At 29.1% G+C, this 15,821-nt stretch overlaps 1 protein-coding gene across 2 annotated transcripts in view; it reads left to right on the top strand.

Annotated features, from left to right (window-relative positions):
- The first annotated feature begins 289 nt into the window (after positions 1 to 289).
- The window catches only part of LOC130665133 (breast cancer anti-estrogen resistance protein 1), a 28,224-nt gene continuing 12,692 nt past the window's right edge, over positions 290 to 15,821 (top strand). The window contains exons 1-4 of one of the 2 annotated variants that reach the window (XM_057465418.1): positions 290 to 673; positions 779 to 917; positions 14,759 to 14,908; positions 15,314 to 15,463. In XM_057465418.1, coding sequence (XP_057321401.1) covers positions 858 to 917; positions 14,759 to 14,908; positions 15,314 to 15,463 — 360 coding nt within the window. In that variant the 5' untranslated portion in view covers positions 290 to 673; positions 779 to 857. Of the gene's footprint in view, positions 918 to 14,758; positions 14,909 to 15,313; positions 15,464 to 15,821 lie in introns of both variants that reach the window. The other variant, XM_057465417.1, reaches the window with a different exon arrangement.

The following is a 15,821-nucleotide window of genomic DNA, read 5'->3' as shown; positions in this document are numbered from 1 at the left end:
TTTTTTTTTGTGTAGTGAACATAAAACTGTCGTTTGAAAGTTTAACCCGACAAAATATCCTGAAAATTAAAAAGTTTTGAATTTCAACGGATGTTCACTCGGGGTTTCCACTGCAGCCAAGTTACTTGCGTATCTTTCTCACCATCGTCTCACACTCAACCTGGCATCTTGTCAATAATAAATCTAGAAAGTAGTGTATCACAACTTTCAGTCACACCAAAACACCAAGACGTCTATCAGCCTGCTGACGTCTACATGCATTCATGTCTACATGATACCAACGTCAGCGTTGATGCTGATGGTGTGCAGTGTAGTGTCATAGTAGTATATAGTAGTTGTGGTGGTGTCGGTGATCGTAGTCTGATACAGAAGGACTTTTACAGGGAATAACCCTCGGTTATTTCCGTTGGCAGTCGTGATACTTCGGCAGGGATCAACATCGCCCCGGAGTCCAGCGAGGCGATCAACCAGTTCGCTGACTGCTGAACGTGGATGAGTGTCGTGCATATTTTTGTTCTCTAGTAAAATTTTAAATTTATTTATTTCACTAAATATGAATAAGTGATTTTATTTTTAATCATTTTTTAATTACTAAGGAAAAATATTTGTGATTAAAAATACCGCGGAATTTAAAAAAAAAAATTTCTACTCACATTTATCGCGACATTTATTGGTAATAAATAAAAAAAATTGTTTATTATAATTGTTATCTTACTGGAAGGTATTATTTTATCTGAAGTATACAAGTTATCGATTTGTGTCGATGTTATTTGCGTAGGTGGTTTTTTTTTGTTATTATGATTTTGGAGTATAAGTGACGCCCAAAGTGTTAACTCTTTATTGGGATTCCAAGGAAGATGATGGGTGTTAAGATGCTGTCACAGACGCCTGACATTATTCCCACGTCTCTTAATCAGGTAAAAATATTATTATCAATAAAGTTGTGGTCCTGATGTCAGCAGACGATTAACAGTTTTATTAATTTTTTTTTGACAAATCAATTACGAAAAAAAGATCTTGGAGTTCTAACTAGAAAACAATTGAATTTTTTTTAACAAATTGATTAGAAAAAAACTGAACATATGCACATGTAGAAATTTAAAAAGTAAAAGCGCGATTTTTGAAAATATTTTTTTGAAAATTTATCGATTTAAACAAAATCCAAAAATTAGTAGACGTTTAGTTTCAGTGTCACAAAAAAAAACTTAAAATATGCATTTGTAGAAAATTTTAAAAATTATAGGCGCGATTTTTTAAAATATATTTTTTTTGTTGTTTTTAAAAAATTCCAAAAATTATTAGACGCCGGCGAACTTCAGTATCATAAAAAGAAACCAAAAATATGCACGTGTAAAATGAGCATGAATTTGGTTGACGTCAATTTTTGAAATTTTGAATAAGTAAATAAAAATTTACAAATGCATATTTAAATATTTAAAACATTTGAATTTAAATATTTGAAAGATCAGCGCGCGCATTTTGTTAAATTTAATTATTTCAATTAATTAATTTAATTATTTTAAATTTATAGCTTCTCATGTCTCTTGCACTCACACTTATGCAAATAGAAAATTAAAAAAACGGCGCGATTTTTAAAAATATTTTTTTTCTAATGATTTATTATTTTAAAAAAAATCAAAAAATTAATAAACGTCGGCTAACTTTAGTATCATATAAATTTACTAATTAATTTTATAAATTTCATAATCTTTAGTGTAATATGAGAATAGAAAATATTTATGCGATGTTGTGTAAAATACAATAGACTTGCCAGCAGTACATGCATATTCATGTCATATCTCATATTATACTATGGTTCCAGTCTATCAATATTTAATTTCATGAGCTCATGAGCTTTACAAATCACTGTTAAATATGTGTACACATTTAACAGTCTCACTTTCATTATATAAATGTATGAAGACATCTGATAGATCAATAACTTACATCGATGATTGATGGTCTTTATTATCATAGCTTTTAATCGGTTTATTTTAAAGCCTGATTGACATTTTGTTGATTTAATGACTTTCCACTAGAGTTTCTAGGTTGAAGATGATAATTCAATAACATATTTTAATATGGGAACGATAAATATACAATTGAATGGAGAAAAATATATAAAAAGATGTATCCCGTCTACTTTAATCTCATCTCCACTATTAAGGAGCCATTGATCCTGAAAAATTTTTAAATCTCACGTTGCTGTCCTGCTCAGCATTTTATTCATAATTCGTTTCAAATTTTCTAATCCATCAGTTTTCAAAATTGTCACGTGTTAATTTTTTTTTTCACGTCAAGATAAAAATGAAAGACATTTTTAAGATAAAAATTTAAGAGAGAGTGTGAGTAGAATGAGGTCAGGAATTTAATTGATCGATTAACCCTCGATAAATCGCAAATGGACTTGATCATTGGATTGACAATCAGCATTTATATATATACATATATATGTATAGGTATATATATTTTATAAATGAAAATATGATTCAATATATACCGAATTAAACGTCATATGATGGACACATGGTAATAAAAATTTTTTACACATGGATGTAAATATATATATATATGATATTTGAATGAGCAATAACTTAGAGAGAATTGCATGACAGAATAGTATAACAAATTAGTGTATGTTAAACTCGTCAGGATCATGCGGTCGACGGTTAAGAGGTCGTTCGACAATTTACAACATTCTAATTTACCGTTAACTGCACAACATAAGTTACACATACGTATAAATAAATATGTTTATGTTTATATGTGTACATATTTATTATTTATGTATATTAACTGTAGGTGGATGGAAAAATTTGACAACCACTGTTTACAGAAGCCGACGAGTTGCGACGATGTACTTTATGAGATATGCATTACCATTTTTGGCCATGAGATTTCGCTTGCCCGCGATGGTACTTGTATGTTTTTTTAACTTGAACCTGTTTTTTACCTGTCTGTCACTAACGAATGTAAGAAAGTATTTTCCTCATATGATCTCACGAGATTTATCGATAGATTTTGCGTAATGCTAAGAATTTGTCGGTACAACGTTTGAGAAATCTTTCATCTGCATTTTTATTTTATTTTTATTCATGACAAAACATCTTCTATATTTCGCTGTGAAACAAAATGCACTATCTGAAGACTAAAGAATATTATATGGAAAGAAAAAAAAAGAATTGGTCGTTTAACTTGTCTTGTACTTCTGTATGCACACGTGAAACTCAATAGACTTGCTGTTGTGTGACAGGCATTGTTGTCACTCTTCAGAGCCACTTACGAAACATCACAGAGAAGCCTTGGCGAAAATGAAATTGCAGACGATGCAAATCAACGCTCGTCGTGTCTCTTTCACACTCGCCAAAATTCATTATTTTTGCATTAGTGTACAGAAAAAAAAATTATTGACTGAAAGTAAATATTCTTGATTCAAGAAATTTTTTTTGGAACTCAATTTTATGGGGTACACAAAAAAATTGAGTCAAGAAAATATTCTTGAAGGCGAACGAGTTCGAGAACTGTCAAGATTTTCTTGAGTCAAGAATTTATCTTGGTCAGAGATTTCTACTTTATCAGAGGAATTTGAAGTTAAAAAAAATTCTTGAATCAAGAAAATCTTGACAGTTCTCGAACTCGTTCGCCTTCAAGAATATTTTCTTGACTCAATTTTTTTTGTGTACCCGATAAAATTGAGGTTCAAAAAAATTTTTTGAATCAAGAATATTTACTTTCAGTCAAGAATTTTTTTTTCTGTGTAGAAATTTCTGACTCATGAATTTTCTTGGCTCAAGAAAATCTTCACTTGGTTCCCGAAAACGTTCGCCTTCAAAAAAATTTTCTTGACTCAAGACAACTTTTTTTCTGTGTATAAAATAACGGAAAATTAAATAGTTTTTGAAATTTTAAATATACACAGAAAAAAAGGATTTCTTGAATCAAGAAATATTTCGCGCTATGAATTGAAGTGGACGAAATTTTCTTAGGACTAGAAAATTTTTTCTCGCTCCAAAAAAATTTCTGTCTACTTCAATTCATAGTGCAAAATATTTTTTGCATCAAAAAATATTTTTTTCTGTGTAAAGAATTCGTATAAAAATAATTATGAATATTTATTCTGGTTCTACTAAAAATTAAATTATCTTATTTTTTTCTGAGTTAAATAAAACGTATACTTGAAATTTTTTTAAAATTTAGATTACGCATTTCAAGATCCATAAAATTTTTATAGTTACCGGTTTTAAGTCACTCATTAATCGAGTTATTCAAATGTTAAATTTAATTTAACGAATCTATTTAAAATTTTCTCAATTACCATAACTTTTTACATAAAATCCACATAACAATAATAATTTAAATTATTTATTCTTACATTCAATCATTTATTCGTTGAATAATGTACATATACTAGAGCAATATGTTCTGGATATTAAATGTACAGTATAATTTTTATTACTACACATATTCTTAGAACCTGTAAATAGAATATTTCACCTTTATCGTAAGCGTTGATAACAAAGCTATTTGTTTAGTATATTTGCGTCGACTTATCGTTTTGTTCATGATACGATCTCAAAACTGCTTTTATGACAATATTACTTTTTTTTTTCTATTTATTTATATAACGTATTATAGATTCTAAGGAATAGATACATACAGCTTCCAAGATACGTAAATTATCCGCCAGTTATTTATATTTTTCTCAAGGACAATCGCCTTTGGCTTTACTTTTTATTTATTTATTTATTATATATTTTCTATACACATATTATAGTTATCATCGAGTGTCATATAGATAATGAGAAAATTGTTGCAATATTAAGTACGCGTAATTTTCTCTCGCAACTCAAAGACTCACATGCAAAACCGAGGGTTAAAAAGAACCCAGGATGCTATGGTATAACTTTATACCATTCAGATATGCGTGATAAGATTAGATTAATGTATTATCGTGTATCGATACCAGGGAACTGTATTGAAAATTACGACGACAACTCGTTTCGTGTTTCACATGCAAATAAAAAAATATTAAACGAAAAAATTCCAAGGACGGAAATTGTAATGATTGGATACTTTAATTAATAATTATCATGTTTTACAATTATATATATTTATTTATTTATAAGAACCAACAGCCAGAAGGCCAATAACAGAGTCACAGTAAGATACATAAGTATAACAATATAATATGGCATCAAATAATAGCTTATGCAGTTAATTACAAGATATCTTCAATATGTAGGTTTGTCTTCTGAAAAAAAGCAATAATATTAAAATAGATCATAAAGAAAACCAAACTTACTTTTATATAGATTGAAGACATGTTTTGCTCTCTTAAAATGAATCAGTGAAAAGTGCTGCAAATCAGTGAATACTCACTGATTTGCAGCACTTTTCACTGATTCATTTTAAGAGAGTGGAGTGGCAGAGAAGTTGCTTACTCTCTACAGCTGAAGCAGCGAAAACTACTGAAAAATAGTGTAGATACACTATTTCAGATTTAAAGAGTAAACTCGGAGACAAATGTTGGCTTAAAACCTACCAATTTTTATTAAGCTGTCGACCAAACTTGAAACAGGAAGTGACCCTGGTGGAAATTTTTCGGAATTTTCTCTGAAAAACTCACACGAAAAAGAATAAATTTAAAAAATTAGTGTTTGAAATTATAACCAGAAATCCGGATGTCAATATGGGGAATTTTAACATTCCAAATAATATGATTAAAACGTGAATAATAACTGGATAAGTTTGAAAATTTGTTGTCTATGTAAAAAAAATTACTATTTGAATTTTGAAGATTGTAACTGATACTTATTTAACTATAAGTTACAATTTTCAAAATTCAAATAGTAATTTTTTTTACATAGACAACAAATTTTCAAATTTATCCAGTAATTGTTCACTTTTTAATCATGAATGAAAAAATTACTATTTAGAATGATAGCATTTACTGATTACTTCATCATTATATTACTTGTCATTCTCAATTTATAAAGTTCATTTTTTTCCGTGCAGTTCTAATAAAGTTCTAAAGACTTTTTAAGAGTTTTTCAGAGAAAAGTCCGAAAAATTTCCACCAGGAGAAGCATCCAAAAAATGATTATGCTGTATCATAATACTTACTACGCGCAAGAAACTAATTGATAAGCTTTAATAACAATTACTTTCATACATTATAATAATTGTGATAAGGTATAATAACTTTTGGTAGGTTTCAAGCCAATATTTATCTCCGTGAACTAGTAACGTTTTCGCACGTATTTAATTTTCAAATGCAAGATATTATATAAAAACAATATTATAAACTATTCGTGTATATAGTTACCAGAACGTAAATGGATATACCCTAAGAAGAAGGAATTACACACATTCTTTTTTTTAAATATACATATTATTAATATATATGCATGTATACATTTTTTGCATCATTACATTGTAAGAAAAAAGTTACTGGTAAATTATGTTGAATATTTATTTTTATTACTCGGATTAAGGCCCTATTTTTATTCAATATTCTGAATAACAGTTGTGACAATTTAGTTTCAATTTATCGACTTACGAAGTTAAAAGGATAACTTTTAAGCTGTAGTAGTTTATCTCAACTTTTTATAATATGGCATATTTGCATGATATTAATGTAAACTAGAATCTTTAAAAGCTATTGAATTTTTAATGATAAAAAAAATTAAAGGTTTTTAGATAAATTTATTACTTGATTTTTAATTTAAAAAAAATGGCGGTAATTAATAAAACTAAAAAATAGAGTTAAATTAAGATAAATTGTAATTTTAATTTTGATGGCATTTATGGGTTGGAAATTTAGAGTAATGTAAAAATAAAGTACATAATATATTTATGTTATATATATTAACAGTGTAAAGTGTTAGAATAATCTTAAGTATTGCTTAACGTTAAAAAGTAAATATTATCAAACGTATCGTAATTAGCATTGCTAGACTGATATATAAGCTATCTCTGGTTTAACTAAGAGGTATATTGCTCTTAGATTACTATTATAGCTCTACAGTGTAGATAATTTTATTAATACGGATAGCTCTTTCGACTGTCTATAATCTTTGGTCGCTTCTTGACATAACAGAGATGTTTTTCATCACAGATTGACAATTAATTTAATATCAGTTCGACTTAAATGTAAAGATATTTTCAAATCAATGATTGAATCAACTATTCAAACACAAAAATATATTTTAGCTGGAGTTTGAATAGTAATTTATGAATTGAACGACCTAAATAAAAATCCCGAGTCGGAAAATTTGGTCGGATTCAAATAAAATGAAAATTTAAGTTATTTCTATTGAATTTTACTTTTTATTTTTATTTAATTAACCTGGGAAATTCAATCAAATTTCGCCCGTACTATTCCTTATTTAGACTTGTTTTCAATAATTTTTAGATTAGTTTTGGTCGCCGGTAGATCAAAATCAGACTTTTTTCTCAAAATATTTTGCCTTCCTTTGCTTTCATTCAGACCAAAATTACACTTTCTGCGTATTATTTTTTTTAGTCTGTTTTCGATTGTCTTTAGATCAAAAATCGCTTAGAATTTTCACTAAAATTTAAAAATAGATCAACTAGTTCAAATACAGACCAATTAGTCCAAATACGGCCCAGTTACACTAAAATCAGATCTAATTTTTCGACCCGGGATGTTGAAGATAAAGGATATCATCCTTCTAGTTAACAATAACTTAATTTGATATTTGTAAATAGTCATACTTATAGACATTAATTAAATTTCCGAGGCTAGTGATTATGTTTATGATCTCCAAGACTTCAATTGCTGATATTTTACTGTATTATAACAAAAATTACATACAATCGTACTTACTTAAATAATTGTTAAAACTCTTAAAAAATGATCACCAACTTCAGTTTTATTATTAATCCTGTCGTCGAATTATGTATTAAAAAGCCATAAAAATTGAATCACATGTCAATTTTTCAATAAGTATCCATTTTACTATGGTAGCATTATTCACACCCGAAAGTAATAATTCATTCTAATAGGATTATCTACATATGTATTTTAGTCAGGCTTTAATTATGTAAATCTACAGTCATGAATGTCAAATATATCGTTTAAAATATCATAAATAAGTGAATATTATAAGCTTAATCAAAAAGTTTGCTTGCAACAAGTCGTTGAAAGATTTCCACGCGGTACATCCACGTTAACAGCAACGACACATTGCTGAACAGGCAAGTACAGTCTTAAGAATGAGTACATTGCCTACATTTCAAGACCTCCTACCGCCAAGTGCGGTTGACTTTAAGTCCATGCTTGTACAAAGTAAATAATGTTCAGAGATGATGACTAGAGAGGAGGTACGGCAAAAATAAGATAATGGAAGTATGAATTTTGACATCATCATGCAATTTAAATTTCTTTAAATGAAAAAATTATTTCAATTAATGACAATGTGCAATTAGAAAAAAAAACTAGAGGATCGTGAATCGTGAATCGCGTTCGAAATTCAAATATTCGAATTATTTGTAACTTTTCAAATTACTCGATTTGAATGGAGAAAATTCTGATCAGCTTTAAAATTTTTTATTTTTATTTAATGGAGAGTTAGTTTTTTAAGTAACAAAATATAATTTTTTCATAGATTTATGTCTAAGTTTTATTTCCTTTTGACTAAAATCTGAATGATTGACAAAAAAAATTAGAATTTTTTGTCGTTCAAAAGAAAATTTTTCAACTATTCAAAAATTTACGAATCATTCGAGAACTTACGAAGTCACGGAGTTCGAATTGTTCGAAAATTTACGATTAATATGAAAACTTACATACCAATAATTCGTAAAGTTTTGATTTGAAAATTTGTGAATAATTTAAAAAATTTGAATTATTCGCACATTCCTAAAAAAAACTCTGGAGTCAACATTTGAATACTTATTAGTATTATCTTTTCTCGAGTATAAGTATCAGAAACTGAGGAATTTATTCTTATTGATAATTTAACAGTATGACAAGACATGACGTGTGTAGGAATGAGATCTGGCTGCCATGTGTCAGCATGATGGTTCAGTTCAGGTCTGGTCATAATTCTTGTAACAACCGAGACTAGTTTTCTACACTACGGTAAATGACTCTCCGATAAACAGCTTCAAGTGGTCCTTGAAGCGAGTATACCACTAGAGTTGTGTTGTGTGTTGGTATGACCAGGACAACTTAAGACTCGAGGTTTACCTTCTAGGAAGAATATAACCGGGAGCAGTCTGCAAACAGAAAAGGTACGAACCCGGCAGACTCATAAAATCTACAGCGTGGGATAGAATAAATGAGCAAGAAATGAAAGAAAGAAAGAACGAAAAAAGAACAAAATGAGATAAAATAAGAGTAATAAAATTGAATTTACACTAAAGCAGGCTTTTAAAAAATTATATTGTACAAAGAGAAATGTAATACGGCGCGTACTACTTTTCTCTGATCATCTAGTATCTGCTCTAGAGTAAAATCCTATTACTGCGATGAAAGGGAGACCTGATAGGGTGTCAACCCTCACTATTACGATGGGTTGTCGCCATTAATGATCAGAGTTAGTTCAGTACGTTCGCATGAATAGTTAATAATCCGATATCTAACAAGATTGATGATGCGTAGACACCTTGACATCATCAAGTTTGACCACAACCCGATTTAAAATCTCCGTTTTTTATGCCTACTTAATGTGCGCCACTAGAGTTTGGATCATTTTTATTTTTATTTATGTGATGAGGATCCGTATAAGACTATAATTAAAAAGAACTCTGCCCGATAAAAAAAATGGATAATACACATTTTTATTAACTCTGTAAAAATGTTTACGACTGAGTATATATATGTATATTATATATTTTTAGTGATGAATTACATAACTGTACAGAAATATTTATGACTGCCTACTAAATCCCAGTCCTTTCAGTCAATTTCTTCAAGGTTTTCTAAAGAAAACTTTAGTATTGAGAACTAGCTATTATAAGCTCATTTATTTTAGAACACCTTTGTATATATAAATACGTATGTCATTTTTAAATTTGTTAGTTTTTTATTTCTTAACCGTGACATAAAAATAATGGAATACTCTTTTAAAATGAATCAGTGAAATTTTCACGGATTGGAGCAGTGGCTCATTTTGTCGGTGCTAAAGTTTTAATTTAGTATATTTGAAAATCAATTAGTGAAAATTAATTGATTTATTTACTGTGAGAAAAAAAATATGTGATGAGAACTAGATTTGGTCCTCTCATGACACAGTCGCCGCTGGCGCGACGCCGAATATTTTAATGAAAGACGTCTCGTTTGAGCGAATCGACAATAGCTCGCAGCTCAAATTTTTTTTTTTCAATACATATAGTGATTTTTATTTATAGTAAAACACTGGAAAAAAATCGGGTGGAAATTCGGAGTGAATAAGGATTTTATTTATATTTTATTTCAGATGTGGATTTTAATTTTACTCTTTCGGTGAAAATTTCACTTCACGGAGATTGAAAAAATAAAAATCATCACACGCAAAAAAATGAATTATAAAAATTAGTAATTGATGAAACTAAAAATTTAGAATATGGTCACAATTTAATATTATTTCAAACAGTAATTTCGTGGTTTTATTGAATAAATTATAATAATCTTAATTTAAATATTGAAATTTAAAGTTTATATGTAAATAAATCATGTTACGAGTAATCGAAATTACTGTTTGGTAGATAAAAAAATGAAATTACAATAATTTAACGTTTCAGCTTCGACATTCGATGTTTGGAACATTAAAGTTTATAGTAAAAAAGTAAAAAAACATTCAGTATGATGAATAAAATTTTCAATGTCGAACAATTGATTTTATGTACAACGGTATATAATTATTACTTTCTTGAAATTGTCAAAAAGTATATCTTAAGCGCATCAGTTTTTATAGTTTTAAACAATAAAATTTTACTTGTGTTTGTAAGCTTTTAATGTATGTGAAAGAATTAACCTGAAGTATTACTGATGCGCGGCTATATCTATATGGCAAGATGACGTATTTTATCATTTCAAACAATAAAATTTGAAGACCAAGAGTGACTATTTTTTTTTCATGTCAATATATTTTAGAAAATCATTCTTATACTTTTTCGTTTTCAATATTATTTTATTTTTGAATTACCTTCTTTGATGCGGGTTTATTGTTCAAACAATAAAAATCAACTGAAAATCCGAATAAAATTTATCATTTATTTTTTTGCGTGCAGCTCTAAATTCACTCCGCAAATTTTTTACTGAACAGTCAGTGGAAATTTATTAATTTGGCAATGGCTCAATTTTTCACTAGTAAATTAATATTTTTTAACAATAGATCGATAAAAATTTCACTGATTTACTTAGTGACCTAATATTTCATTAGTAAATTAAGAAATGAAATTTGGTAAATAAATTTTAGCCTACAAAATTTGAAAATTCAAGTTATCAAATTGACATGAAAATTTTACTAAAATTTCTGCACCAAATTTCGTTTAACTCCCAATTGATAACTAAGTAATTTTTTTTTCAAATCTATGTCACAGCGAAATTGAAATTTCTATACGTTGCCCTCTTTCCACTAATACTTTAACTTTTTTTCAATCAACTATCAAAATTTTATTACGGTCATTACAATTGTCATTAAATATTTAAAAAAAAATGGCGGGCACTGTCTGAGAATGCCCTCAAGTAATCCAACTAATAATAAAATTTAACTAATTCAATTTACGAATATTCACTAACTTCTAGTAGTGCACTTACAGCTGGTAAAAATAGTGACGTAGTAAAAATAGTGTATACACTATGACTCAGTGATAATACACTAAATTGATTGATAGTTTTGAATCTAATCAATGAGTTGCTAAATTGAAAAAATTCAAAACATCAACAATAGCTTTCATGGTTTTTAGTCCCTAGTATTCGATATTTTCCGGAGAAATGACTTTGCAGAAATCGCCTATAAAAGAAAGTCATACATAATTTCAAAATTATGCTAAATTGCATTTAATTCATAATTCGTTTTATCGGGAAACATAAATTGGAAATTTTCTTTAATCATCACCGAATAATTTAAGTTAAAAATTCTGTGATCGACTAATTGGATGATCAATTACTAGCCGATTGACTTTTAATGATCGCGAGTTAATTATTCCGTTCTGGTTTGAAGAATAAAATATTCAGAGGACCAATTATAAGGTTGATTACGCAGCATTGAAAGATTTCCGGATCAATGGAAATTGAATTATACTCCAGACATTTCTTCTTAAAATAATAAATTATTTGATTTATTTGAGCTTCAACATTTAGTATGAAGTGCTCAAGCTCTAATAAATAAAATTCTTGTGAAAATAATTACGTCGCACATTATCAATTTAGAGCATTTATATAATGATGTAAACTGTCGCTCTTTCAATTGAATGAATTCAACAGAAGCAGTAACGAAAGCGAAATATATATATGTTTTCTTTTAGTTATATCGAGCACTTTAATTGAACTCACTTTGTGACTGTTACAATGTAAAATGAGATATTAATCTTTAACTTTTTTTGTTCAACAACAAAAATATTTATCAAAGTACACAAATAGTATCTTAATCATCGTGTGCAATCGGTATTATATTCGTTGTCACAGATGTAGACAATACTGGGAGAAATTATTCTTGTTTGAAATGCTTCGGTATCATAGTAAAGCTGGACCACCCGGAAAAAATGGGCTAAGAAATCTACGAATTGCTGTCGACGAAACTTGAAACAGGAAGTTGAGTCGTCGAAAATTATTATACTGCACTATAATTATTACTGTGAGCCTCTAAAATTTTTTATTTTCTACTATGAATTCTAATTTAAACGAATTATGGGTCAAAAATAAAACTTTATTTAGACTTTGTCGTCTTAAATCGTGACTAAGTAAGCCAGTTAAGTCTAAACCATTTGCGGCCGCTGCTTCATTTTTGGACATTTGATACTTTATTTTAATTAACGAAAAAGTACACAGTAACATTATTATGTTCATAGCGGAACATAGTGTGTTCAAATTAACACTTTGGATTTTCAAATACTTCTTTTTGAATTTTCAAATACAAGTTTTTTAATATTCAAATAATTTTTATTTAATATTCAAATACTTTTTTTTGAATTTTTAAATAAAAGTATTTGAAAATCTGAAGCGTTTATTTGAAAATTCAAAAGCGTGTATTTTTAATTCTATACTATCGTTACAATGAAATTTCAAACACAATTGTATATGTTTATTGCGTTATATACAATGTTTTGAAAATTCAAACAATTATTTTAACAGTGTATATCACATTTAAATCTGTATCATTTTATCATTTATCATACTGTCAATGATGTTCAGTTCAGTCACAAGTTTTATTTACTTTATATTACCGAGGAAAGAAAAACTAAAAAATAATAAAGTCTGATGTAAACCGCTTACATTACTCACACAGATATTATATATTTCACTACATAATCCTTGATTACTGAACGCGCAGCAAGTCACGCGCAGAAATTTCATATACAAGCATTTGAATTTTCAAATAAGTATTATGAAATTTCAAATGGAATTATTAAAATTCAACATGTCTTAGAATTTTCAATACTCGGTTTGAAAATTTAAAAAACAAGTATAAATTTTAAGTACGTTTATTAAAATTCATATTTTTTATCTTAATTTTAAATACCAGCTTGATTATTAAATTACGTATATAGAATTTGAAGCTTTTTTTATTGAAAATACAATTCAAATATTTAGTTATGAAAATTTAATTCCTTTTGTATTGTAATTTTCAAATTATTTTTAACAGTGCTTTCTATGTAGAGAAACCCGTAACTTTGCTCTTATTGGAAAAAACCCATCACAGTATCAACATTTTTTGCTTATTATGATGTCCTTTAGTGGGAAAAACCACAAAGAGTCCAAAGAAAAATTTTATTTTTGAGTTCAGACCCATATAAGGATGAATGAAGATGGTTCACGATGCCTCTGATCTCTGACTTTCTGTGTAGAGGAGCCTGTAAGTTATTTGCTCCTATTGGAAATAACCTATCACAATATAAACGTTTTTTGTTCATTACGATGTCCTCTAGTAGAAAAAACCCCAAAAAGTCATAAAAAAAATTTATTTTTGGATTCTAGACCCCATGAATGTAAATGAGAATAAATCGAACATGGCACCGTCCTGGTTTTTCTGTCAAGAGTGGCCCATAACTTTGCTCCTGTTGGGATTAACCCATCACATTATAGACGTTTTTTGTTCATTATAATGTCCTTTTTCTGCCCTCCGGCCGGAAAGTGGCAACTTTCGGGCCGCTGCCCTGAACGAAGTTGCAACTTTCCAGCTCCGTCGAGCAGAAAAATAGTATACGCACCCTGGTCAGTGAAAAAGAAAGCCTTAGACCACATGTTTGTCAGCCTCGGCCAACAATTACATGTGATCTGAGACTTTTCTTATTTTACTGGCCTAGGTATGTAATCTACTATTGTAGAAGAAAACCTCAAAAGTCCTAAGAAAAACATTATTTTCGAGTTCAGACCAATGTGAGGATGAATGAAGGTGGGTGAAAATACATGAGGGTGTCTCTGTCTATGTCTTTCTGTGTCTATGTCCCACTGGTCTGGTCCAAAAACAGCTTAAAATTTTTATAAAAATTTAAATCCAGACCAATTAGTCCAAATACAATCTAATTAGACTACAATCAGATCAAAATTTTCGACCCGAGTAACAAAAATTTTTTTTTTATGTTGCAGCAAAAATGTGTAAAAGCACGTGCGCTGTATGACAATATAGCAGAAGCACCAGACGAGCTGGCATTTCGCAAAGGCGACGTCCTGACAGTTTTGGAGCAAAATACCTCAGGATTGGAAGGATGGTGGCTCTGCGCCCTGAGGGGCAGGCAGGTAATAAATAATCCAGTAAATTAGTCCAGAAAACTTATTATCTAAATGTCAGAATATTATTAAATTTCTATTTTTTTTCTTCATCGCTGCTTTCTTTTGCTCTTAACAATCTCCAGGCTTTTTATAATTATTTATTTTTATTTGCCTTTAAACAGCTGCAACATCGGCCATTTATTTAAACACACGAGATGTTTTCTCGCGCAGCCGCCGAAAGCCTTTTCTCAGCTAACATCTGTCTATACATTGCATCAAGAAATATACATATACATTTATATCTAAGTCTCAGTAAAATTTTATGAGATTACCCTACTTTATTACATATTACATACATCACTACATTTATATACACATATATACGTACATATAAATGAGCCTAAATAATACATATTACGATGATTACTACAGGGAATATGTCCAGGAAATAGACTAAGACTGCTAGTGGGTCAGTACGACACCGGAGGATGCCTAGGGGGCAGCAGAGCGGACCTCACCCTAGCAGAAGATGGATTACAACGTCATGGAAAACGACGGAGTTGGCACGTGCAGCCAAATAGAGTTAGTTATATATATATATACATATATATTCAATCAATAGTTTACCTCTATAGTTTACTGTACACTTCGCAGACAATATCCATCACAACATGAACTAGTCGATTTTTATGATTAAAAAGAAATATTTACCTTCAAGACAATGGAGTGTAGAATTCTTTGAAAGCGTAATCAGAATAATATCAGACCGGAAACATGACTGTAGTATTTTGTTATATTTTTTTTCTTTAAATCTCGAGTATATTTTATTTCTTAGCCACGTGCCCGCATTTCGGCTGCCACGCCTTAAAGGATCGTTGAATCCTTTTATTGTTAAGTCTAACCGTCTCGCCTCGTTTTATCCGGTTTTGTTAGTTTTCTA

The sequence above is a fragment of the Microplitis mediator genome, chromosome 3 (genome assembly GCF_029852145.1).
Source record: "Microplitis mediator isolate UGA2020A chromosome 3, iyMicMedi2.1, whole genome shotgun sequence".
Lineage (NCBI taxonomy): Eukaryota > Metazoa > Arthropoda > Insecta > Hymenoptera > Braconidae > Microplitis > Microplitis mediator.
The sequence above is the reverse complement of the archived record's forward strand: the minus strand, read 5'-3'. Positions and strand labels throughout refer to the sequence as shown.